The sequence below is a fragment of the Microtus pennsylvanicus genome, chromosome 6, assembly GCF_037038515.1.
Source record: "Microtus pennsylvanicus isolate mMicPen1 chromosome 6, mMicPen1.hap1, whole genome shotgun sequence".
Classification (NCBI taxonomy): domain Eukaryota; kingdom Metazoa; phylum Chordata; class Mammalia; order Rodentia; family Cricetidae; genus Microtus; species Microtus pennsylvanicus.
In genome coordinates, this window is record NC_134584.1 from 58,788,573 (window position 1) to 58,815,719 (window position 27,147).

A 27,147-nucleotide genomic window follows, 5' to 3' on the forward strand; every position below is an offset into this window, starting at 1 on the left:
AGTTGTTATTTCATTGGTGAACCAGTGAAAGCAGTGTCTGTTCTGGGCATAGTCAAGACACCCAGAAATCACTTGGTTAGATGAATCAATCTGTGTTACACAATGATACCACAACTGATTCTGTGGATATGACAGATAACTGGAGAGAGATGAGCCAAGAGGCGTGTCAGTAGGCGTGTGTGGTAATAATGGTGGGAGATACTAGAACAGTTCAGAGGAAAAAAGGGAGTTTGGAAAGTGTTGATGTAGGCATTTTTGGTGACCTGTATAAATAGTCAACATCAAGAAGAGTGGTGGAGACCAAAGTAAGAAAGAGGCGGTTAATAATATGCCCATGACCTCAGTTCACAGTGAGCTAGGTGCTAAGTGTTAGCAGGAAGCGGGAAGCAGGGTGTTACATGTTCTTTGAAGATGAGTGGTGTGGACCTCTCACCTCTGGCAATGCATCATCAAGTGTGTTTCTGCCTCCTATCATTTTGGAAAGGGCTTAGGGTAGCTCCCCTGGCTGAATTGTTACTCATAAGACATTGTCTGGACTCTATTCTGTACAGAGACCGAAGGAAAATATGGAATTCTTGGTTTATGAAGGCCAGTTCATGAACCGACATCTTAAAAATTAAAAAAATATATGTTTTCCACCTTCTGTCTTGAACATGTCACACATCTTGGTGAATATATCTTGTATATTGTCATTGCCAAAGGTAAGATAATCTGGAAAGGTTTGGGCTTAAGAGCACTAGTTTAGGTTTTCAGTGGATTCAGGAATCAGTTTGGGTGTCTCTGAGAGGAGAATTTGAGGCTAAGATAGTTGTTAGGTCTTTTGAACACCAATTTTTCTCACACTTCGCCACCCCCCCCCACACACACATACACACAAAGAAATTGTCATAGATGTTAAGAATTCTCCTTCACAGCACAGTGACAATCATGATAGGTAGGTCTCAGATAAGGGCAAGCTTTAGCCTGAATTTCAGCATGTAAACGGATTATGCATCGCTTCTTTGTGGCTAGGACTTACTTATTCATATCTGCTTAACACCGCCAACACTGTCTTACAACCTGGCTGGCTTGTACCAGCCTTTTCTGTTGGGCTCTGGGAATTCAAAGGCTGGGAGGTGTGGACCCTGAGTCAAGCATCTCCAGGCTGTCCCAGGAGCACCCAGCATCTTAATGTCACTGACTGTGGTCATTTCTGGCACTTTCTTACCTGGGGATGCCTTAAGACTTCCTTGGAGACTGTTCCAGGCTTGGCAGAGTGTCATGGGGCCAGCTGTGTGGACTCACGTTCTTGGGACTGATCTTTATAAAACTCATTTTGGAGAGTCTCCAGGGCTGGACTTAGTCATATATGTCTTTCGGGATTGTTTCCAATGACCTTCTCTTCAGCAGGCGATTTTTTTAGTTCTTTTCTTTTTATGCACAATGGTTGTGTTTATTCATTTATGTTAGTTTTTTGGAGTCTGGAGAGTCTGTAGAACCATTGCGAAATCAGGTAAGCCTGATATGCTCACAGGGACCATAGCCACAGATGGGTTAGTATCAGGGTCACCTAATGAGAGAAGATCTAACCAGCCACAGATGGTTCTGAAGGGCCTGGGAGCCACGAAATGAAAGTAGCACTCAGAAACGAGGAAAGGCAAGATAGTGGGTTGTCCCTTCCAGTTTACCAAAAGGGATGTGACCTTGCCAGCCTCTTGCTTTTAACCCAGTGAGGCCTGAAGTAAACTTCCGTCCTCTAGTACTGCAGGATACCTTTCAGCTTCAAAATTTGGTGAAAGCACAGACATTTTTGCCATATAATGATTGTTCATTAATAAAATCTTATTAACTTTTTTGAAAATTTGATATATGTATAAAATGTATTTTCATTATTGTTTTCAGTTTCTACTGCTGTGATAAACATCATAACCAAAAGCAGCTTGGGAGGAAAGAGTTTAATTGGCTTACAGGTCACTGCCCATCATCAGGGAAGCCGAGGCAGGAACTCAAGGCAGGAACCTGGAGAGGCAGGAACCAAAACAGAGACCACAGAGGCACACTTGTTACTAGCTTGTTTCTCATGGTTTGCTCAGTTTGCTTCATGATACAACCCAGAACAACCTGCCCAGAGGGGGCACAACCCATAGTTGACATGCCCTCCTACATCGGTCATTCATTAGTAAAATGTCTCACAGATTTTCCTATGGGCAAAGCTAATGGAGGAAATTTCTCATTTGAAGTTCCCTCTTCCCAGGTGACTGTGGATTGTGCCAAGTTGCATAACAACAACAACAACAACAATAATAATGGTATAATCATATCCATTCCCCACTTCCTGTCTTCCACTCCTTCTCCTCCTCCTTCTAACTATTTTATTTTTCTTTGGTTTTGCTTTTTAATAGTTTAATTAGTACTTCATGTATGAACACGAATGTAGCATGAGTAACCTACAAAGAAACACACCCCTGAAGAAAACTGACTCTCTCCTGCAGTAACTGTCACCTGGTTCCTCAGCTCAGTGGGGCCTTATGAGCCCCTCCCCCATCATGATAGAATATCGTCTGACCTGATCTTAAGAAGGTCTGGTGCATACAAACACAGCTGATGTAGGTTCGGGGGTGCAATGGCCCCAGCGTGTCCAGAAGACACTATCTTATAGCTGTTCTCTCCCTCTCTGGCTCTCAGAGACTCTCCTGCCCCTATACTGCAATGCTCTCTGAGCCTTAGGGAAAGGTCAGAACAGAGAATGTGATAGACGTCCATTTAGAGCTGAACACACTCATCCTCAGCAGTGTGACCAGTTGTGGGTCTCTATATTGACCCTGTCAACTGCACAAGAAAGCTTTTCTGGTGAGGGGAAATTACAGTACTAACCTGTGGGCATTAGGATGAGTGTTCAAAAGATAGTTTGATATTATGTCCATTTAGCAAAATGTGGCCTCCCCAACCACAAGGTTCTTGTCCAAGTTAACTAACTGTACCAGCCATGAGTTCCTTCCTGTAGAAAGAGCCTTAAGTCTAATCAGAAAGATATTGGTTATACTTATGACCTTTATGCCACTATTGTATCAGTGATTATATCTTTCTGGACTAGTTAATATTGTAACTTATGAGGTTCCTAGCTGCGTAAAAATTGACGACTCTTCTCCCCCATCTCCTATTTAGCATATCTTGACAAGAAATAGTTCAGATTTTCCAGATTGGGAAATATTTGCTTATCTTTTTCAGTGGCAACAAAAAAAAATGGTAACAAAACAGAGAAAACAGTGAGCTCAAATATAAACCAAATCATAAAAATTCCATTAACTTATTAAATGATGAAACATGAAAACAAAAAGGTAGAAATTGTTAAAGCATTAAAAAATACTCAAGCTAACTACATTGCTGTAAATGAACAGTTTCAATCAAAAGAAATACACTGAAAGGAAAATAGTGGGAAAGATATTTTATGCAAAGATAGACTATAACAGACTGAAATGGCTCTAATATGACAGAATTTAAGAACCTCCCCAAAGTTACTAAAGATAAAGAGGGGTGTCTTTTCATGAGACATGTGAAAATCCACAGGAAGAAACATTTGTTTTAACTGCATCTAGCAACAAGGAACCCCAAACTGACCCTTCAAAGGACAAATGGATATTTTTGGCAATATTGACTGTTAATTTTAATATAAGTTGAGTGACTCTTATCTGATATCTTTGGGGTCACTATTTCAGAGTTGGAGATATTTACATAGAACATAGTGGACAATGAGGACTACTGAGAACTCAAGAACAATGGCAATGGGTTTTTGATCCTACTGCACGTACTGGCTTTGGGGGAGCCTAGGCAGTTTGGATGCTCACCTTACTAAACCTGGATGGAGGTGGGCGGTCCTTGGATTTCCCACAGGTCAGGGAACCCTGATTGTTCTTCGAGCTGATGAGGGAGAGGGACTTGGTCGGGGGAGGGGGAGGGAAATGGGAGGCGGTGGCGGGGAGGAGGCAGAAATCCTTAATAAATAAATAAATTTTTAAAAAAAATGTTCAACTACACAGAAAAGAAATCAGAATATGAAAGTCTTGAACATCTCTATCAACTAACTCAGCCTACTAGGAATTTAGTAGTACTCCACCCAATGAAAGAATACCTTTAAGGAAGAGTTTTTTTTTAATGGATTTCACTGAACTCGCAGTGCCAGTGAGATTACTCAGAGGGTGAAGGCACCTGCCACCAAGCCTGATAACCCATAGGACCCACATAAAGAGAGAACCGACTCCTGCAAGCTGCCCTCAGACTTTCATTGCTTATCACCAACATACACACCAAATAAATAAGTAAAATGTGAAGAAAGGCTAAAATGACAAGTGTTATGTTTTGAGAACACCGTGGTATTATTTTAGAAATGAACAATAGAAGTAAATATGATGAGATGTCTCCATATGAAATGTTCAGAAAGAATAACTCCTTAAAGACTCAAAAGCAATACCTGGTTGCCTAGATTGGGGGGTTAGGAGCAGAGGTGGACCAAGAGTTGGCACTAAGAATACATTGGGGGTGGTAAAAATGGTCTATGGTTGGCTTATTTACTCATCGTGGAGAATTGCATATTGATTTACATACCATTATGACTCAGTAAACCTGTATTTCATTTGTACTTATTCCTGTTGTTTTACAGGCTTAGAGAACACTAATATTACTACCCTCATCACTTTTACCTTCATCCAAAAGTTTATTTTTGGTGACTCTTCTGTGTGAGTTGAGAGTGTTCTTTAGGGCATGGTAAATATTTAGAATGTTGATCTTCTAATCAGAGCAAATATTGAAACAAGTTAGATGAGTTCCCAGTTCCTTCTCAGGGATGTCACCAGAAGGAAACCTTGGCTGGAACTCTGAAAGGAGCTTTAGAGCTGCTTCATGCTTCATCCAGTCAGTAGCAAGGCTTGCATTTGGGGAGGTGGAGAAGAAAGGACTTTGTAATTGTGTGTGTTTTCTTCCTGGCGTCTGTTAAAGATCTTATTCTGTACAACCTAGACTAGGCTAATTTATGCAGTGCCTAAGGAACTGCCCATGCATTTGGAAAATCATTTTATGCTGAGGGGGCATTGATGTATGCCAGTTGTCAGTATTCATACAAGTGATTTGAGCCTTAGATGGGTCAAAGACTCAATCCAATTCCATCTTGGGATCATTTCATAACTGTCCAGTGCATTTTACTGAGGGAATCAGTTAAGAAAACAGAACTATTGTCATTTCTGATACCAAGGGAAACTCTCATAGAGTGGATAATTATCTTGATGGTGGAAGAATTGATCACAGTGATTAAATGGGTCTCTTGCCATAGGTGGTGCGTGGTGCATACATCTGTAGATTTGATTTGATTTCTTTATCAGAGAGACTTTTAGAGGCATGGTCAGAGAAGAACCCTTTCATCACCTTGACTGATGGTGGAGAATAAGCTCTAGTGAGTGACCTCAGTGTGTAATATGGTTAGTCCATGTCCTCAGATCTAAGGACAAGATCCAGTTCTTGTAATTTCCACATGGAAGCATCGATGGAGCCCTCAGGAGGACATGCTAGTGACCCATCTTAGAGTTTAATTGTTTGCTAAGTTTCCTGAGCACTTCTTAGCCGGAGAGGACCTCTTAGACAACCTACACTACACAAATTGTTCTGTCCCCACCACAGCCTCATTCCACCCTGCAGCAGGATGCTCAAGCGTGACTGCTAGCATGCAGATGATTCAATTTTTATTGAGATCGTCACATTAATATATTCCTATAAACGGTGCTAGTACCCATGAACCTACTGCTGGTTTCTTAGTTCACTGTCCCTTTCTACTTAAATCCTTTTCATTGGCCAACTAATCCTTTTAGATCAATCTATAGAATTATTTGTGCAGTGGTTGTTTCTCATTTAAATGGGAGGTTAGATTCTGCCAGATACAAGAAAATACAAGAGGCTTTTTAAGGTTCTTAAGCATCTTCCTCTAGAGATGGGCTCATGAATGTCTAATTCATCAAAGACTATTCTCAGGTCAAGAGAGAAGCTTACACAACTCCTTACCTCTATTGGGCTTCCTTTTTTCCCTTAGGAATTGTGTTGGCTAGTTTTATGTCAACTTGACACAGGTTGTAGTCATCTGAGAAGAGAGAACTTAATTGAGAAGATGCTTCCATAATATTGGGCTGTAGGCAAGCCTGTAGGACCTTTTCTTAGTGATTGATGGGAGTGGTGTCCAGCCCATTGTGGGTGGTGCCATCCCTGGGCATGTGGTCCTGAGTTCTATAAGAAAGCAGGTAAGCAATCTTGAGGAGCAAGCCAGTAAGCAGCACCCCTCCATGGTCTCTGCATCAACTCCTGCCTCCAGTTCCTTCCCTGTTTGCGTTCCAGTCCTGCCTTCCTTTAATAATGGAATAAAATGTGGAAGCATAAGTCAAATAAATCCTCTTCTCCCCAACGTACTTTGGTCATGGTATTGCATCATAGCAATAGTAACCCTAACTAAGAGAGAAATGGGCAATGATGGGAAATTATAAAAAGTCTGAATATTTAAGTGGAAACTCTACAGCTATTTTAGAAGGCAGGCTTCCTTCTATTCAACACAACTGAAGGGCCTTAATAATTACACCAAATAAGTGTCATTTGGTGACTCAGCATTTTACAGACTCCCAGTCCATTCCCAGGGTCACTGTGGCATTTTACAGACTTTTCAGTACAGGAGATGAGTTTGTTCTTGGGAAGTTATTTTTCTAACCAAATGACATGGATTCACTGTAACTATTAAAGTCTCTGCCCTTAAAACTGACTTAAATTTAGGAATCAGCACGTTTTAAGGCTGATGAAGTTTTAAAATGAATATAGCTCATTAATTCATATTTATACAAGTCATATTCTTTGATTTGGTAGAAAAAATTGTAAAAATATCTGGTAGATTGTCAAATCATTTTTAGACGGTTGAATCATTTTTGGGGAAGTTAAATAGAAAATACTTGCAAAACTTGTGGTTTATGAAAAGGCTCTCTAGTCTAATGAACAGTGACAGCCACACGGACTTAGTAAGCAGAATTCTTGGGACACTTCTGGAGCCTCCTGGTATTGCACTACAGTTAAGTGTTGGGCTGATGCACAGGGCATGTATTCTGGGAGGAAAGAAGATGAGATCCCTTTACAGGGGGTACGGTTCTCTGGAAATGAGGTAAAGGTGTCGGGTAAGCCCAAAAGAAGAGTGTGAGATTCTCAACTAACTGTACTTAAGAATTTCTAGCAATCTATGTTGAGCCTTTTCAACACTGAACATTGAATAACCATTTGTCATTGAAAAGATACAAGTCAACTGTGTGTAGCATTCTGTGGACATGGGGAAGATAGCCACAGCCAATCCCCAGCTAAGCAGGGTGGGGAGCAGCCCAAGGATGAGGCAGGGTGACACTACTCTAGCATTCAGGGTGTTTTCCTGGGGTTGTTGGCTTCTCAGCTATGTACAAGCATCTCTCCAGAGTTCTCAGCAACCAACCTGAATCACTTCACAGTATCTCGTGGTTACAGAGCCTGGGGATGAGAGGATAGGAAGAGAAGTGTGGTACATTCCAAAGAAGGGAGGTTCAGGGACCTCTGGACTCAGGAAATAGCAAGGTCTTCTGATAAATAGAATGAGCCAAGTGAATAAAAAAGAAAAAACCTTAAGGCTCAAAAGAATAAAAGCTAGTGAATAGATTGGCTGAGTATCGTGTGTAAGACTATCTTATGAAAGGAGACATAATGTGACCCAGTGTCGCAGGTCAACATCTTCACACCTGTAAAGCTATCCCTCTTCACACGGGTAGAGTGGGCTTTGTTAACCTGATTGGGCCATATGAGAAGCCACTTCCCCATCTCTGGGTCTCCTCCAGAAAGGCAGTTTAGATTTCTTTTTGTGTCTTGTCTTGGCCCTCAGAAGTCCCACCATCTTGCCTTATACAGGACCTGATATTGTACTAGAAACCTCATTGTCTTTGAACTTACACACAAGAGACGTGGTGTGTACATCACACACCCTAGTGTATAGGGTCTATTTCCACTCAGGGATGCAACCTAATTCCATGGATGCAGCTGGATGTATTGCATTAGTATTGCTTGGCTGTCTAGCCCGTACCTACTGTCTACATGCAGGATTGATGTTTGCTTTTCCTGTACAAACTTACTGTCTGCCTACAGATTTCTCAGGAAGAACTAGTGTAAGCAAGAAATGCACAAGTGCCACTGTCACCCATGAGGGAGTCACAGTAAGTGGAGGCCTCTGTAAGCAGATACAAAGGCTCTGTGGAGAACAAGGTGCCACAAGAAGATCCTGACTAGGTGCCAAGGAAAGGGGAGTAGGCTCATAGTGGGAGGCTGGGCTCTAGTTGAGAAATGAAGGAAAAGATCCCAGAGACATCTGAATAACTCTTCTTATAAAAAAGAGAACACTGATAAGGTAGTAGAAAAAAAAACTTTCCCCAGTGAGACACAGGCATTAAAATCTCCCCTTCTAAGTTGTCCTTCCTGTCATGTCTTCCTGCGGTCCCCAGAGTTTCCCTGCTCCAGAGTGATCAATTCCCATTGCCTCCTCTTTCCAGGATGACCACTTCTCATTGGCTCCTCTTCCCAGGATAACCACTTCCCATTGGCTCCGTTTCTCAGAACAACTTCCCATTGGCTCCTCTCCCTAGGACAACCACTTCTCATTGGCTTCTCTCCCTAGGACAACCACTTCCTATTAGTTCCTCTCCCCACCTCCCATTGGCAGCTCTTCCCAGAACAATCGCTTCCCATTGGCTCCTCTACCTAGGACAAAAACTTCCCATTGGCTCTTCTTTTCAGGATGACCACTTCCCATTGGCTTCTCTTCCCAGATCCCCACCTCCCTCTCCAGTCTCTGCTGATTTGTCAGTAAAAACAGAAATCAGTGGCCCAGAATGTCCTCTGTCTTTCACTCAGGTGACCAGGTCCTGCACACTCTCCACCCTCCACTTCTTCAAGAAATCTGGAAGGGTCTTCCCTATACTACTCCTGAGTCATCTCCCACATTTTACTCTGATTTCACCCCTCTCTGCCTCCTCAAGAGTTGGTCTGGAGTCTCCATGTTCTCTCTCCAATCCCCTTTTCTCATTGTTCAGCCATTTGGGTCAGCACACAAGACTTGCCCTAATACTACCCTTCAGCAAATCTTATCCACCCCAGCATTTCACTCCGTGTCCTGTTAGAACCTCTTCCAAGTCCACCAACTGGATCCTCAAAATTGGTACTTCTCTCAGATCACTCCTCACTCCACTTTTGTCCTCTCCGAGCCACACTACCTATGACGGGATAACATTTCCAACGTGTAAATCAGAAGTAACCCTCCTAGTCAAGGCTTCAGGTGGCTTCTCAATGCCAGCGAACAGACTGCAACTCTTTAACTCAGCTGATGGGATATCCTCAGGTTTGCTGGCTTACTGACTCCATCTCCCTTCTTCCTACTCTGTACCACCAAGTTTCCACCACCCTGGACTTGAACTTTGATGGACCTTCACATGCCCACCTCTTTTCTGTCACTCATGTCTGTTGAAGGATGAGAGCCACTTGTTTGTCCCAGCTGCCAGGCTTAGCTTACCCCTGAAATAACCACACAGAAACTGTTTTAATTAAAACTCTGCTTGGCCATTAGCTCTAACTTCTTATTGGCTAACTCTTACATATTAGTTTAAAGTGTCTCCATTAATCTGTGTATCACCACATAGCAGTGGCTTACTGGAGATTCTAGCTGGTGTCCATCTCTGGCAGAGGATCCATGGCTTCTCTCTGACTCTGTCCTTCTTCCTCCCAGCATTCAGTTCTGTTTTCTCCGCCTACGTAAGTTCCACCCTATCAACTAGGCCAAAGCAGTTTCTTTATTCATTAACTAATGAAAGCAACACACAAACAGAAGAACCTCCCATACCACATGTCCCCGCACTCATGGGCCCCTCTTAGGAAGACCGTCACCAACCCCATCTAACTGACTGCCCTCTTTCTCATGTTAGCCTAGTGACCCTTTTGTCATTTATCTGAGTTTCAAGAGATCCCTTCAATGGGTCATCCTAGCATCTTAACTTACCTTCCTTATTTGTAATTGGTTGTTTTTCTTTTAACTCTTCAGCTCTTTACTCTTTTGGGGGCCCACCACCCAGCTCCCAAATAAATCACGTGGAAGCTTATTCTTTCTTATAAATGCCTGGCCTTAGCTTGGCTCATTTTTAGCTGGCTTTTCTTAGATTATCCCATCTACCTTTTGCCTCAGGGCCTTTATCTTTCTCTGTTCTCTGTACCTTTCTTTACTTCTTACTCTGTGGTTTGCTGTGTGGCTGGGTGGCTGACCCTTAGTGATCCTCTTTTTTCCCCCAAGATTTCTCCTCCCATTTGTTTTCTCTGCCTGCCAGCTCCACCTATCCTTTCCTGACACGCTATTGGCCGTTCAGCTTTTCATTAGACCAGTCAGGTGTTTTAGACAGGCAAAATAACACAGCTTAACAGAGTTAAACAAACGCAAAATAAAAGAATGCAGCACATCTTTGTATCATTAAACAAATGTTCCACAACATAAACAAATGTAACACATCTTAAAATAATATTCCACAACACTTGTTTCTATATAAATAATACTGTCACAGAGAAATATGTGCTATTTCTAACCCGCTGTAGTAGAAAATAGGTTCCTATGAACAGCTTGCTAATTTTCCTTGTTCAATGATGTACCCTAGTGCCTCCAAAAGAGTCACTGGCACAAGCGTGCTTAATCAATACTTTGTGTCTGACTTAACCAGTCTGCCACCCTTGTGGTTTGTGGCTTCCACCTTCCCTTCCAAGGGAGTGTTTCATTTACTAGTGTTAGTCCCACTGCTTTGGGACATTAACATCTTTTTGTTTAAATTCTTATGTGTTAACCTTTGAGAAAGAAAAAAAGGCCCATTTTCTCTCTCCTCCCCCACATCTGTAAATGCCTTCCTTTTGTGTCTTCAGAATATCTCGACTAACCCTGCCCTTCCATTCCTGGGGTACAAAAGGGCGTGCTCATTCACAACTCTATGTACCCTTTTTGTTCAATCATTTTTACATTTATTTTTTAGTGCTTCTCATTACGCAAGTTCTGCTCCTGCTAGGGTTAGGCAATGCTTCCCTTGTCTCCCTCCCTTCAGCTCCTAGATTAGCTCTCACCTCTGCCTCATAGAGTTTCCTGTTCTCAGTGCTTCATAGAAGTGGGACTGGGCAACATTTGTCCGTCCATGTCTGACTAATTCTGCCTAGCTTAGTATTCTCAAGAACAAGAACTAATATTTATGGCCAGATTACCCACCCTGTGACATGGGCTGTCAATCTTGGACATCCTTCTACTGTCTGTCACCATAGGTGCCATGGACTTCAGTAAGCCCCAGTTTCCTTATCTGTAAAGAATGGGGAATACATGTGGAATCATGAGAAGTAAAAGGTGTAATACTAAAAGATTTTTAATCCATTTTAAACTCAATGTGTAGTCGCTCCTTTGGGAATCTTAAAGCATGTATTTTTCAAAAAATATCTATAAAAGCAATTCAGCTGACAGTTTTTGGTACTGATTTTCCTGAGAGATTAAAGCAATGATATATTGATTTCCACATTCTCTGTGTGTTTTTAATCTCAAATAATGCCAGACCCACTAAGATTCTCTGCCTCATTTTGTAAGGATGTGCTTACCTTGCTATGCCGACCGCTCTAGAGGCAGTGGGGCCTGGGGTAGCAGAGCCCACAAATGAGGCAGTTGACAGTCTCAGTAAGGATGCGCTTTTATCTTTTGCTATGCCGACCGCTCTAGAGGCAGTGGGGTCTGGGGTAGCAGAGCCCATAAAGGAGGCAGTCTACAGTCTCAGGCCAAAACCAGCTTTCTTCAGAGCATCAGACAGTTTACACTCTGAGGGCGAGGGGGAGTTACCTGAGGAAAGTGTCCAATCACAAGGCCAAGCACACATGACAGGCAAATCACATGGGGCGAAAGTATGTTTTTCTGTAGAGGCACACAAACAACAATAGGCAGCTGTAAAGAATAGTCTGAAGTCTGCTACACTGGGGCGGGGCACAAAAGCACATTCCAAGGGCGATTCCGTGTTCTGAAGAAGCTGAGGTCATCTTAAAGACATCTAGAGAGTGCCCCTTCATGTTCTGAACCTGTGCTCTGACACCTTACCTACCCCAGGCCTGTGTTATAATTATGAGCTCATCAGAGATGGACAATGTGGTTTCCTAGCAAAATATAAGATATGTTGGAGGGTTTCTAATACAAAAGCATCACCTCTCTTCAGCAGATGCTATGGAAAGCACATACTTACCCTCTGCATGGTGGGAACTGGACTTGCAAGGCTAGCAAAACCTTCCTCATTTTGCTACCTAAAAATGAGAGAATATTTAGAATTGAAAAGAAGCAGACAGCAATGTCATTATTTGTCTTGAGTAAGATAGAAGGGACCAGAACTGAGAACTATTTCATGTTGACAAAATAATAATTCCCTTTCTCCTGCTACCTGCTTTGAGTGGAGTTTTCAGTCCTTGGTCAACAAAGGACTGCTAAAGTGCACTAACTGGACACAGCTGTATGCACCAGTGATGTCCACAGCAAGTGGCTATCCTCCCAATCACGTCTCTGAAGACTGTCACTCATAGGCTCACTGGTACCCTAATGTTCAGCATGGCAAGTGTGCACATCTGCTTGTCTGCATTGACCTCTTTTCTTCAGTTTATTAGGTTGTGATGTAGCATACATCACTTCTTCACACTTAGGGATACATTCTATATGTATTCCATAGAAAGGGATATTAATTAGGTCTTGCATTGGAGGAGTGGGGAGGGAGGGGTGTTTAGGATGATGCCCAGATATTCAGAACTCATCTCCATGGTTGGGGATTTTATCTGTTCCATGTTTAATTGGTTGGAGGGTTCTCTCCATGCCCACTAGAGAAAGAAACCTCACAAGAGCAAAGAATTTGTCTCCTAGTGCTGTGCAGTTCATGGAAAACATCAGGTTCCCAGAATATAATGATGGAACGGTGGAATTATGGCTGGAAGAAGACTGGGAGGACAGTGATGGAGCTGAGGTTATATATAAGAGCTGTGGGGCCCAGGGCAGCCTGGCCACACATAATGGGTCCCAGGCCACACTGCTGCCATAGCAGGCAACACTAGGTTCCAGGAAAAGCCATAAGCTGGCACCACACAGGGACAGCCAGCATCTAAGGGGAGGTACCTTAGACGGGAAGTCCAACCATTAGATAAAATTAGATAAGATCACCAGAAGTCCCTGAGTGTAGGACTCACCTGTTCCCCTTTTGCCAAGACAAATGTCAGCCAATCAGGGTCCTGAAACCTGGAAATCCCCTCACCCCAACCTCTGCTATTATATAAACAATACCCTGACTGGTCTTGAGACTCTCTGCTTTCAACTGCTGTGTCAGACAGAAGGAGAGTCCACATGTAAGCGTGAATATTTGCTTTTACACAAAGGACTCGGTCTCCTATTTGGTTTTTGCAGGACTCCATGATCTATAGCTGAGGTTATATATAGCAACTACAGCCGTGGTGTACAGGAATTAGAGCCGTGGAGTATAGGAACTGCAGCCATGGGGTACAGGAACTACAGCCGTGGGATACAGGAACTGCAGCTGTGGGATACAGGAACTGCAGCCATGGGGTACAGGAACTACAGCTGTGGGATACAGGAACTGCAGCTGTGGGATACAGGAACTGCAGCCATGGGGTACAGGAACTACAGCTGTGGGATACAGGAACTGCAGCCATGGGGTACAGGAACTACAGCTGTGGGATACAGGAACTGCAGCCATGGGGTACAGGAACTACAGCTGTCATGTGCAGAGGCTATAATTATGTCATGTGGGAGCCATGGCTATAGTACATAGGAACTATAGCTACAATACACTTGTGCAGTGCTCAGCCCTAGGATGGTGACAGGAGACTTGTGGGAAAGAGGACAATCCAACAACTGCTAGTAAGTCTTTAAGGGTATAATCACTGAAAGAGAAAAACCAAGGACAGAGAATAGTAAAGTTTCTCTCCTGAAGGGCTCAGGCCATAGCTGTCTCTGTAAGCTAATAGGAGGGTTAGCGAGGGCAGTTAGGGAGAAAGAGCTATAAACCTGAGCATTGGATATGTTTCTCAGGAGAGAAAGATATGTTACTGAGATAAGATGGAATTACTTCCCATTGTCTTGAAAGAATACATTGGGGGGATTTTGAAGATGTGGGCATTCATAGAAACCCACAAGGGATGGCTATATTAGATAGATAGATAGATAGATAGATAGATAGATAGATAGATAGATAGATAGATAGATAGAGATAGAGATATTATAACCTCAATAGCATGAGAACTGACTAGCCCACTTGAGAACAGAGGGATCCATGAATGAGCAGTAAGGCCAGCATGGAGCATCGGGTGGAGAATGGAGAGACAGCGATGGAGCAGATGTGGCAAGAGAAGATGCTCTTGGGTCTGAAATGGACCCTTCCTCCCAGGGGTTCTCAACTTTAACGTAGATTATTTAAGCATAGACCTACTGATCAGTCAGTCCTATAATCTGCTTTCAAATCTCATTTCATTCACTCTAGGAGATATGTGTTATAACTCATCATACATACACATGCATGCACACACACATAAACACACCATACACACACACACAAACAAGTGAACACACATGATCACAGACATAATACAGAAATAGACCCACATGTAAACACATACACACTTATACACATCTACATACCTACACTTACACATATGCACCCATATACTCATACACATACATACACATATACTCACACACCCATACACATGCACACATATGCACACATAAAAACATACACATGCACACATACACTATGCACATAGACACACATATGCTCATACACATATATACTCACACATACATACATATACACATACCACACATATACATATGTATAAGTTCTCTAAAGAATACACGCCATCCCTATGGGTAACATATGCAGATGGCCCTCATCTACTTCATGTCTTTAATGCTGGTCACAGTGCATTAATCTGATTTCAGTCCCCATTAGCAGGTCATATGACACTTTAAAATATTAAATGAATAAATAAAAGAAAAAACCACTGTATATAACTTTTATGCAGGAAAGTAGTGAGTTGGGAAAAGAGCATATTGTGCTTACTTTTTATTTTTATTGTGTATTGTTCATGGTACTGAATTACAGGACTTTTTCATACAAGTAAATACAGTATGTTGAGCATATTCCTCCCAATAACCCCCTAGTAAACCCTCCAATTTCCTCTCCAGTCCTTCCCCAAGGTTACTGTGGTATTTTACAAACATTTCAGAGTTAGCAAGTGTAATTCCATACCAGCTCTATAAGACAGGCACATAATGGATATCAGAGATTAATATAATTTACCAGAACTCAAGGGCAAAAGCTTCCACCCAGGCAGACTTTTTGTTCTGAATTATTTTATTTTCAATTGGCCAGCAACAATTACATAAATATTATCTACTTACGGAGTCTAAAATAAATACGTTGGTATGTTTATATCGTGTAGTGATTAGAACTTATCAACAAATCTTTCCGGTACTTATAAGGCTTCTGAGCTGAAAACATGTGGAATCCATACTTTTAGCAACTTTGGAATACTTCTTTTCAAACGCTGGCTGTACTGTCTGCAGGTGGACAATAGAGGGTCTCACTTACAAGCCAAGATCCATCTTCAAATACTACTGGTTACACAATCGCTTTGTGGCAAAGGTATAAATAAATCCACCCTGGCTCCACTCCTTTTGTTCAAGTCCCTCTTGGCTTTGGACTGTAGATCATGAGAGGCCTAAATAGCCATGTCATCGGTGGACCCAGCTTTCCCCGGTGGCCTTTAATAAATATGTGTGCATTGTTCATGTAATTGCACCTGTACCTGCCTGGGCTGACTGGGAGAGGATAATAAGTAAGCCGCGTTCCTCTCTGCCAAGATGCAGCCTGTGTGAGTTTCATTAACAGGAGTCCTAAAATAAGTGACCTTTCTAATCCCTGGGACTGGCCCTAACTGCAGTGCCTGTTTCCTTTCCTCCAAAGGATTTAACAACACGGAGAGAACGTGTGACAAGGAGTTTATCATACGGAGAACGGCCACCAACCGAGTCCTCAATGTCCTCCGCCACTGGGTCTCCAAGCACGCGCAGGTAATCCAGAAGTTCCAGCGACTGCTTTCAAGGATTTTGTGTTTAAGTGAACTTTTTCAGTCATTACTCACATAAACTATCCCCTGACACACTGTGGTTAGAAGCCCTGGGAGTTAGAAGAGAAGATGTAAGGAAAAGGCATATGTATTTCCAACATTGCTATTTCACATCTACGTATAATCCGAGGCACACTGGTAAGCAGGAGCTCCCCCATCTTCAAGGCAGCACCCCCTTTCACACTACAGCAACGGTCACAACTGCACTAGAGAAATTAACTAGGGGTTAAATTTCTTAGGGTCCCCTCTGAAAGTGGACCTGTGCCTCAGAGGCCTCCATCTTCAGTAGCACCCAGAACCCCTGGAGGCAAACACCACAGTTCCCCATAAAGGCCAAACATAATTTTTATCTGGTCAGGGAGGGCTTTCTTGGACCAATTCACAAAATTTGCAAAATTCACAAAGTCTTAACTTGTGTCTTTTTATTATTTTGGTTCCTAGTACTCTGTTTTTAAGTTGAAAGAAATCTCACAGTTTTCAATTCAAAAGGTTTGTAGAATTTATTTCCCCTTTGCACAATAAAGCCAGTCCCCTCTTTACCTTGTTGGTTCTGAGTATGCGCAGTCTTTTAGAGGCTCCATGTCAGGCTTTCCTGGACTCCAAGCTTGCTAGTAGTCTATAATGAGTGTTGGATAGAAAGACCAGGCTCCGAGTGGCTCTGACCACATATGTGACACAATTTTGCATTTAGCATGAAGTACAACACGGATGTTTGTAATTCAGCTTCTCCTGGTAAAGATGGGAGAGATGCTTGCTCTTTTTGTCTCTCTGCAGCTAGCCATGAAGCACACTTTGCAGACATACTTGCCCCATGCCATTGGGCTTCTGTCTTCATTCTACTAGTTCTGTGGTGCTGGGCACACGGCAGACATCTGCCACTGTTCACTTTCTCCACAAAGTCATTTTCTGTCATTTAGCTTCCAAAGGAAGCCAAACACGGACTGTGTCTGCCAATGGGCCCACAAGCTGGGCTTTACACTGCAAGTGTGTGTTGACATTGCTGTGTGAGGAAGTATTTTCATGAAGCATGCACACACGCGCGCACACAGGCGTGCGCACACACGTGCACACACATACACACACACCTCCTGCTGCAAAGCCTTGTGTATTATTTGCACAATTCTCAGGTCTCTGAAAGTATCAGGGTTATGCTGTTTTGGGCATAACTTCACTGTGATCTTCTGAGGAACTTCGAGGCTGGCAAGTCAACCAAGATCTGTGTCTCACTTGTGAGACTGTCACAGACTTGACACATTTCAGGGCAATTCTGTGTTTGTTTGTTTGTTTCCGAGTTGTCTATTGATTGGTTATTCTGAAGAGACTCTGTCTACTTGAGAAATGCCACAGACATGAAATGATGTTGAAAAGGAGGTGTGACTGAGACTTTGGGTTACAGTTTTCTTCCTCCAGTCAGGGGAATGTCTGAATGGCCAGTGGAGGAACCATTCGGATATTCCTCTCCATGGGCTCAGGGAGAGCTTCTAAAAGCATGAGATCAGACAAATGACTTAGTCATGTAAAATCACTTCCTTCTCCAAAAGAATTTATACATTTAACAGCATTAGTACTTTTTTTCTGTTTTCTCTCTTATTTATCTACTAACAAAGGCTGTGTGCTGTGCTGGGTGTGAGAGCCACTAAGATCCACATGGTCTCTGACTTCAAGACGTTTCCAGTCATAGGAACAGGTGGCCACTCTCAGCCATTGTGTATAATGTCATTCCTGTACAACAGGATCTCCCCTCTGATTCCTCTGATAGCCTTAGACACTCAGCCAAAGCCTCGGGAGGCGGAACAAAGGAAACAAAGACTGCACACCTTAAGGGGAGGTACCAGGCCATCTAAGGAGGATAAGAAAGAGCTCTTGAAAGCAACCCAGCCACAGTTGTGTTCATAACCAGTGGGAAGTCAAGATAGGACAATATAGTGGCAGGATCAGTTCCCTACCATGGGGGAAGGAACAGAACTGTTCCTCAGCAGCCATGGAAGACACAGTTTAAGGAAGTCACCAGCCACGTGTCCTGGATGGAGAGAGGTACAAGGTGGTTGCTGGGGTCCAGTGAGGAGCTGTGTACGCACACACAGGGGGCCCTCTCTACATGATGAGGAAGTAGACCTTCAGACCTTCAGGAAATCCAGTCTGGCTCTGCTCCCTGTCCAAGCAGGAGTGATTTGGTTCCACTGGGAGAGTCTGGAGGGGTTATATAATCCCACTGAAAGAGTCTGGATGAAGTGGGATATTGGAAGCTCAGGACCGAGGAGACTTGAAAAATGACGCACAGGAGGCAAGGCATTATCTGGGTTAGGTAAGCTGCCCTGAGGTGCCCAGCAGAGTAGCCTTCGAAATTTCCCAGGCAAGTTAATCACTGTCCTGCTCCCCCCAGAGGGATCCAAAGCCAGGATCCACTTGCTTCTCACAACTCTGTTCATTCCCCTGAGCACCTGCAGCCACAGCAAAGGTGAGGGGAGCGTACTGTGTCGTCTTCCGGAAGCCTTAGAGCAGACCAGGGTGGACAGGGTCACAAATGTCACTAGATGGACTGCACATTCCAACTGCTCCACTGAGATTGTGGCTGGAACTGAAGGTCCGAGAAGAGTGGCACCTTCCCGGACCTCATACAGGACGGCAGACGGTGGCAAGGGCATCAATGCTGCTCAATAAAGCCACCCAAGATATGGCTTCTCTTGAAAGTCCCTTTCACAGACTGTATTCAAATAATCTAGACATTGCCTTTCCAAACCACTGGGTCTGCTTATGTGAATTTAATGGCAAACTCGAAAAGACCTGTTTATCTGGAAATGAAACACTTTTGAATTTGTATTGCAGTTATATGGTTTCTTTCTTTTTATTGCGCTGTAATGGACTTCATGTAAGTGGCACCAAGCAGAAGTGTGTAACTCAGTGACCTCTATAGTGACCAACTCCCTGAAATGTCACCCTGGTCAAGACATAGGGGCCCCTCCCTGTCAACTATGTCTCCCGGAGCATTGCTCAGCTTCTGTTAGCTTTATTAATCTAATGTACATTTTAATATATTCAGGATAAGACCTTTACCTGTCTACTTGTGTTTCCTCTGGTTTGTTCTTGCTTTGAATTCTGTTTCTAGTGCAATGTGTGTGTGTATGTGTGTGTGTGTGTGTGTGTGTGTGTGTGTGTGTGTGTGTGTGTACCCACAAGCATATTCTCTCTTCCTATTGTAAGGGAACTTTTGTGATAGTTAATTTTGATTAAATGGTTAAGTCTAATTAATTCAGATTGACTTAATTGGATTAATAGACACATAAGGTGTTACTGAGGCACACCATTGGGTGTGACTGTGAGGGAATGTCCCCGGAGGGTTAACTAAGAAGGAGGAGCCACACTGATTGTGGGCAGCACCGTACCCTGTACTCCAGCCCTGTCATGAATAAAAAGAGAAAAGTGAGCAGGAGAAAGGTTTTTACTTTGCTTTTCCCTGCTTCCTGGCTGCCAGCCTGATGGAATGCATTGCCTCACTCTCCTGCCTGCCACAATGCCACCTGCCACTGGTCTGTGAGCCAGGCATCCCTGAACCGTGAGCAAGGGCCAACCCCTCCCTCCCTACGTGGTTTCTGCCAGGTATTCTGTGAGTACAATAAGAAAAGTAATTGGTTCAGCTCTGCATAACTTTATCCTAGAAAGAGAAGGGATGGACAAAGGGACAGAAAGAGGAGAAGGAAGGAAGAGACATACAGACGGAGAGGCACAGAGAGAGAAGGAATGACAGAGACAGCGATAGAGACAGAGGGAGGGAAGGGGAGAAAGAAGGAGAGAAAGAGTGCGCCCAGTGTTACCACTGGGGTAATACTCTGTGAGAGGCATGCCCAGTCTGTGTTAACAAGGATCATCTTATTGAGGGTGTGGGGGGTGTAATGGTCTGTCCTGTCCCTTTAGAAGACAAGCCCGACCCATTCCCTCCCCCACTCCGCTGAGGCAGGCACTTCTCCCCCACTTCTCACCCCCCATTTCTCTTTCTCTTTCTCTCTCTGCCTCTTTCTTCTCATCTCCCCTTTTCCCTTTCCATAACCCACTAAATAAATATCCAACCTCGCTCTGCATGGTGTTCCTATCCAACTGTTTCTCACCTGCCACAGCTGCAGCTCCTTGTGGGACTGGCTTCTCTAGCTTGGTGTCTCACCTGCTATGTTGTTCTCTGCCTAGGACCTGCTGGCCCTCATGGCCCATGGGTCACGGGGGGTGCTCCCTGCTTGGGACTGGCTACCTTCATGGCCCACCATAGTCTTGTTCCTACTGCCCACAACCATCACTTGGGGAACAGTGCCATTTTACTTTTGCCACTACAGGTGGTACACCAGAGACAGGATAGGGTATGGAATAAAGTGTAAATCCCCCACTATGGCATTTACTGGCTATGTGGCTCAGAGAACCTCTTTGCCCCTGGCCCTGGATTTCTTCCTCTGGAAACATTGGGCTAATGCCACCTCTTCCTGTGAGTCATGGGAGGATAGCATCAGGTGACAGGTAGTGAGTATGGATGGCAGCTCTTGGTGGAGATTGCCTTGGGCAGCACTGTCTGCTCTAAACCCTGACCTCAGGTAGACAGAATGCCATACCTGCACTTCTAGGGGCTTCTAGGCACATATGGCTGGTTGATCTCTAGGGCAGTTAGCATGGTGGAAGCACTGAAGTGTTACCACTTTATTGAAGTGAAATCACTACTAACATAAACCAGAGATCCAGCAGGAAACTGGACCCAGCACTGAGACCCGGGTTCTTGCAGTCCCTACATGTGGTCTCTACCACTACCCTAGTAGGAAGCTAAGGAGGAGGACCCATCCCTGTGGATGGAAAAATAAAACCTTTACACAGTTACACTGTTGTACTGGGTCACAGGAGAAGATGGCAACTCCTTGCTCCTGAGAGAGGAAAGGGCCAGAGTGACTCCCGTGTCTTGCAGCCAGAAGTTGGAGTGTGCCCCAGGGACTCTTGGAGATGGAGAAGTGGGCACTGCTGTGATAGCCAATAGGAAACTTGCTCGCAGATGTCTGGAATCAGAGAGACCCAAGGTGCAAGCCTTCCTCTCAACGGTGGGTTATTTTGACAGTTGTAGAAGCCTCTCTTTCATTTCTGCTTCTTGGCTTCACTCTGCAAAACACAGAACTCGGTGTCGCATCAGAGCTAGAGAGTTCAGAGGCATCCTTTTGTTCTAGATCTGGAGTGGAGGTTGAGCCAGGACAAGCACAACACAGTTTTTGTTGTGGGTGGGAGAATGTAATTTGTAAGAAACAACTTGCTACTGAATAGGCAGCTGCTGTCACCTCTACTGACAGTTCTTGGCTGACTGCCAGTCTGTCCTATCCCAGGGCTCAGCCCCTCCTGTCTATGCCTATTCCTGCTTCTATCCATTTGCTTCTGGTACTTTTCCGTCAACATGCTCGATTTACCTTCGGCTCCCTAGCCCTCACTTTGTTTTTCCTCTTCTCTTGTGGCTGAGGTTTCTAGACCCATAGTCTGATGAAAACCTTGATTCCTACAGCATTTGACCGTGGCATTCTTTAGACCTCTCCCGACCCTTTGAGTGGGTACCAGGGACATCATGTTTCCTCTTGCATCTTAAAGATCCTGGGTCAAAAGGATTCCGAAGGGAGAGGTCTGGCCACTGAGCAGGAGTGTGTTCCAGTGTGAGTGTGCCTGTTTTCTCACTTGTGATGTGGGCGGGCAGTCTGCATGGTTTTGTTGTTGTTGTTTCAAGAAAGGGTTTTTCTTTTAGCCCTGACTGTCCTTGAACTCGCTTTGGCTCTATAGACCAGGCTGGCCTCGAACTCAGAGATCTGCCTGCCTCTGCCTTCTGAGTACTGGATTAAAGGCATGTGCCACCACCGCCCGGTGGGGTTCTTGTGCACAACTGAGTTACTTGTCAGACTCAAAATATTAAATGGAAACTATTAGGTGAGAAGTTAGTGTTTACTTTTGGTGTGTGAATTTTGGGGATTCTCTGGGATTTGTTGGTGTGTGCTTGGTGTGTGCTTTGTTTGTTTGGATTTGGTTTTAGCAGTTGGCTTTTGTTCTCTCTCTCTCTCTCTCTCTCTCTCTCTCTCTCTCTCTCTCTCTCTCTCTTTCTTTCTTTCCCCGGTCCAGACAAACAGGTAATCAAGTTTTGGGGTTCTTGTTCTTGTTGTTGCTGTTTTGTTTTGTTCTTGTTTTTGGTTTTTAAATCCTAGTTACCACAGTCACCTTGTCTCTTACCCTTTCTCCATCTGTCTTTTGAAGTCCCCTTATGCTCTCTGGGCTTTCTTAATATTGGTGAGGCATTCACAGCAGAATTTATTGCTGGTATGAACTAAACCAAGCAGTTAAAATGCCAGTGTCCTTGGAAGACATTTTCTTCTCTTTAGTGGCCACATCTGCTACTAAAACTGCTAAAAGTTAGTTTCCCACAGAACTGCTAAGATCCCTTCACCTTTTGTCAATGGATTTTATTGACTAAGAAATCAATAAGAATTAGCACATTGAATCTGACTGCTCTGATAGATTCTTATTCTTGTTTCCTGATAAGGGGTCATGGGAGCCAGATTATTGCTCCTCACTGGTGGCTCCCTGCTTTCAGAATCGCTCCTGAACCTTAGAAGGGTGACTGGACACTGTGGGGTACAGCCACATCCTCAGCAGGGGATTGATGGCCAGACCTGCACTGGGGTGCCATGCGTCCTTGTTTCATGGTCCAGGCCTGGACCACTGCTCTCAATCTCTGCAGAACATCCTAGTGACATCAGAAGCCAATCCCACATCCGTGCATCCACTGGCTTGCTCAGCCCCTGGCTCGTCAGCTGCCTGCTTTCCTTCTTTTTGTGTCCTGCCCGCCCCACCTCTGATCTCATGAACCAAGTGTCTCCTTTGTGAGGAAGGAAAGATGCACATTTACTTGAAACTCTTTCCAGCATCCTTTCTACACGGCTGGACCACATCCTCTCCTAGTGTTTTTCTAAAGCTTACATTACAAGTAAGCTCAAATATCATTGCAATGACAGTTGGTATTATTCAACTAAAAAATTATAAATATTGAAATTAAGAACAATCCCTTCCAGGCTTCCCCCCCCCTTCGTTATTGTCTTGAAAGGTCTGATCCATTTACATCAATCACTTAACTAGAACCCTAATAGAAAACACTCATCTGAAAAATCCTCTCTGGCCCTCTCTTCCCGATACATGTTTTTATCTGGCTAATTTATTTTTAGGCTTAAGGAGGAAAGCTTGAGAACTAGCTAATTTCAGAGTAATGGGGCAGTATTTCCAAATTCTTCATTCCACTGTTGAGGACCAGGGGCTAACTTTTTGTAAGTCTTTAAGACATAGAGCCATTCATCAGAAAATATCCAAATAATGCTTTTCTGGGGGTGCCCTCCTTTTTGGTGGATTGGCGGGTCTTCAGCCCGCGATTTTTGTTTTGCTACATGTCTGTATTTTGTATTCTGCTACTAGTACTTCCTACTTCATAGCTGCCAGACTGGTTTCCCAGATCATCAGTTTAAGACTTAGTTCATCAGCACCTGCCCTCTCAGTGGACTTGTGCTCAGCCAGAAATATGTGTGGGTCAGCCAGGAACAAGGGGCTGTGCTTAGCAAGTCTGGGGGTTAACTGTCTAGTCTAGTACCTGGGCTGCAGGCTCCAAGGGGATCATCAAGCACCGGTTCCCTGTGCACAGCTCCTCCTTGTAGTTTTGATAAGGCAGTTAAGGAGTGATTGGTAAGTACTGTGCGCGTGTGGGAAAGTGTAGACGGGCGGCACTATTGCGCTGTCCACGCTCACACTGTTGTCCTCTCTTGTCACCCTCCAGGAGCATGTCTCACCCATTATGCAAATGAAGAGGCTGTTACATACCTCCCTAGTTGGATATTGGGGAACCCTGGCTTCCCCTCCTCTTTACAGTGAGGGTTTCCAAAGGAAGACATTGATACAGACTTAGCGCTGCCCAGAGTTGTGACAGAGGTGGGACAAGGTGAGCCGGTGCCCTTCCAAGGCTCCTGTCCTTAGCCAGGATAACCCCTCCGCAGATTGGCTTTCGATTTTAAAGTTCTACCAGGCATGCCTCCGTTTTTGACACTGTGACACATTGCTGTCACCTGCAAAAGTCATGCTCCAGTTCTATAGTCAAGTCTCAAGCAACAGCAAGGACAACAGCTACTTATAGTATTTCAATGAGTGTGTGATGCTGGGAGGGTCACATTCACAGCGGGCAGCCCACGGGCCAGAGGCAGACACAGAGTGAAAAGCAGGCAGGTTCCACGGTGCTACCTTCAGTCCATCGTGATGTGATGAAGGCCGTAGAAGGGCATCCCAAGCCTGCCTCCTGAGCAGACCACACAGCATCTTCCCCTGCTTCCCTACTCACATAGGGATCTAAGTCCTCTATAGCACAATTTAAATTCTCTATCTTGTGTAATTCAGGAAGACAGAAAGCCGAAGAATACTTTTAATTTCTTGACCATCACCCTGAGCCCCAGTCTCCAAGTTTAGGACCTGCTACATTCTAAGCATCTGCTATACGAACCTTTGACAGGGTTTTAGACTTGTTTGTGCAGATCTCCCCACTCTGCATGGTGCCCACTGTTAGAATACACTGTGCGGATTGCTCACAAGCCTCCTTCTCTCTGAATTGTGTTCCCTGATTGAGTCCCTGGTGCTCTGGAGTCCCATTGGCCACATGAAGCATACACTTGATTGTTACCCTGCTCCCTGGACGGAACAAATGTGACTGTCAGAATGCTCAAGCTGTCGACACAGGTTAGTTTTACACAAGATGAAGGATTTAAATCGTGTTATAGAGGAGTTAGATCCGGGCTATTTTGTGAGTAGGAAAGCAGGGAAAGATGCTGTGTGGTCAGCTCAGGATGCTTGAGACACCCTTACTGTCCTCATGATGAGGAACTAGAGGTAACACACCTTTAAGTCAACCATGCTTCTCATTGTGGGGGAACGTGACTGCTGTTTGCTTGTATTTGAACCCACTGAGTCATGGATTTCACTTCTTCTCCTTTCTCCAGCACTGGGGCTTGAAACAAGGGCCTTGCAACATCCCAGGCGAACGCTCTTACACTGAGCTCCACCCCAGCCCCATGGTTCCTTTCTATTTTGAAGTAGGGTCTAAGTTGCCCAGGTTGGCCCTGAATTCACTTGATAGCTGAGTCTGACCTTGAATCTGCAATCCAACTGCCTCAGCTCCAGAGAAGCCAGGATTGCAGCTTTGTGTGGTTAAATCTTGTGAACACAAACCAGCATGTTTAGATTAGAATGACGTCTGAAGATCTTGGTGCAAGTGACAAACAGTTCCAGATTCATCCAGCACTTGCATCTTAACTTGCTGTCCCCTAGGCCAGTCACACTGCCGTGGGGACATAGCCAACTCGTTCTGAAGAGCTGCGGGTATGGCAGCTGAAAATCAGACGTTGACGGGATTACAGAAGTCCAGGTCTGCATCTGCTTCTTATTGACCGCATGCTTCAAACCGGAGGTTTAGACTCTGGCATCTGGACTTTCCTCACTTGGAATGGGATAACCATGTAATTATGCCCCAAGACCACTTTTGAAGGAAGAATAGCAACTAGGAACTAGCATGGGGCAAGCTGTTCAAGTCCAAGTCACAGTCATTGTTGCCTCACCTGACTGGTTCCTCTCTTCTGAGGGTCACAAGACCATCAGCTGATAATCTCTGTAAGTGTCTCAGTTCCTCCTAGAGCCGTCTGACCTGTTCCCTAGCTGCCGTCTCTCTGCTGGTTCCTAGACTGTGTCTACAGCCCCTCGACTCTCCCGTCCATCTTCTCAAGCCTGTGCTCCGGGTATCCTTGGCTAGTGTTGCCTCCGGTCACCCATTCTCCCAAACTTGTGCTCTGACTTCCTGTAATACTGACTAGCTCAACAGTTGTTATCAGAAAAATGAGAGGCAGATTGAAATGGTCTCTATTTTTTTTTCTTTTTGCCCCCTGCCAATTTTTTTTCCATGCCTCTGATTCATTCATTTGGAGCAGAATGGTGTGGGAATCACATGGAAGCAGCTACTGCCGCTATAGCTTCAGTTGGTGGCTTCCACGGGTCTCAGGCCCTATGGCTCCCTTCCAGACAGCTGACAGAATCAAGGCTGCTACCTCCCAAGAGCACAGCGGCCCCGCAGTGCCATCTTGTGGGCAATGAGCTCCACTAAGCCTGAGCTGAGACCAAGGCATGGGGAAAGCAGCCAAAATTACATTCTACAATAAAATGCACTTAGCCAGACATACATATCCCATCTCTGGACTTAAATATGGGGAAATGTCTTTCCTTCCTGATTTACATTTATTTTTGATTGGAAATAATATTCTACACTTCAAAACAAAAATATCCAGTTGGCCAGTGTGTGTTTTTATGTTCATCTCTGAATATCATGGCATCCTGTGGGTACCTCAAAGGCTTCAGCTTTAAAAATAAGACAAAAGTAGTGCAAAGTCTTGCTGATAAAACATGATCACTGCAGAGTTTGTTACAGGCACAATCCTGGAGAGGTGGCTCAGTGGTTAAGAGTACCTACTGCTCCTGCAGAGGACCAGGGTTTTGGGTCCCAGTACCCACCTTGGTGACTCACAGACATTTGTGACTCCAGCTCCAGGGGCTCCAATGGATGCTAGACATATGCATGGCACACACGCATACATGCAGGCCAAACACTCATCCACACAAAACAATCTTAAACAACTCTCAGGATCCCATTGCCTCTCCAGATGACTGGTCCAGACCATCGGGGTTAGTCCCAGCCCTGGTGACTCCAACGTGCCTGAGTCTGAGCGGCACAGGTGACAGGAGCTGGATGGACACCCTGTGTCCCTGCTGCCGTGGTTACCCTTCCTCAGCGTTGGTGGTCCGTGCATTTTGAGGGATGTTGAGAACTTGGCCTCTGTCTCCTGC

General features: G+C 44.4%; 1 protein-coding gene across 3 annotated transcripts in view; it reads left to right on the plus strand.

Annotated features, from left to right (window-relative positions):
• Rasgrf2 (Ras protein specific guanine nucleotide releasing factor 2) overlaps positions 1 to 27,147 on the plus strand; it is a 215,188-nt gene that overhangs the window by 164,214 nt on the left and 23,827 nt on the right. For all 3 annotated transcript variants that reach the window (XM_075976335.1, XM_075976336.1, XM_075976337.1), the window contains exon 18: positions 16,074 to 16,180. In XM_075976335.1, the coding sequence (XP_075832450.1) occupies positions 16,074 to 16,180 (107 nt within the window). The remainder of the gene's footprint in view (positions 1 to 16,073; positions 16,181 to 27,147) is intronic.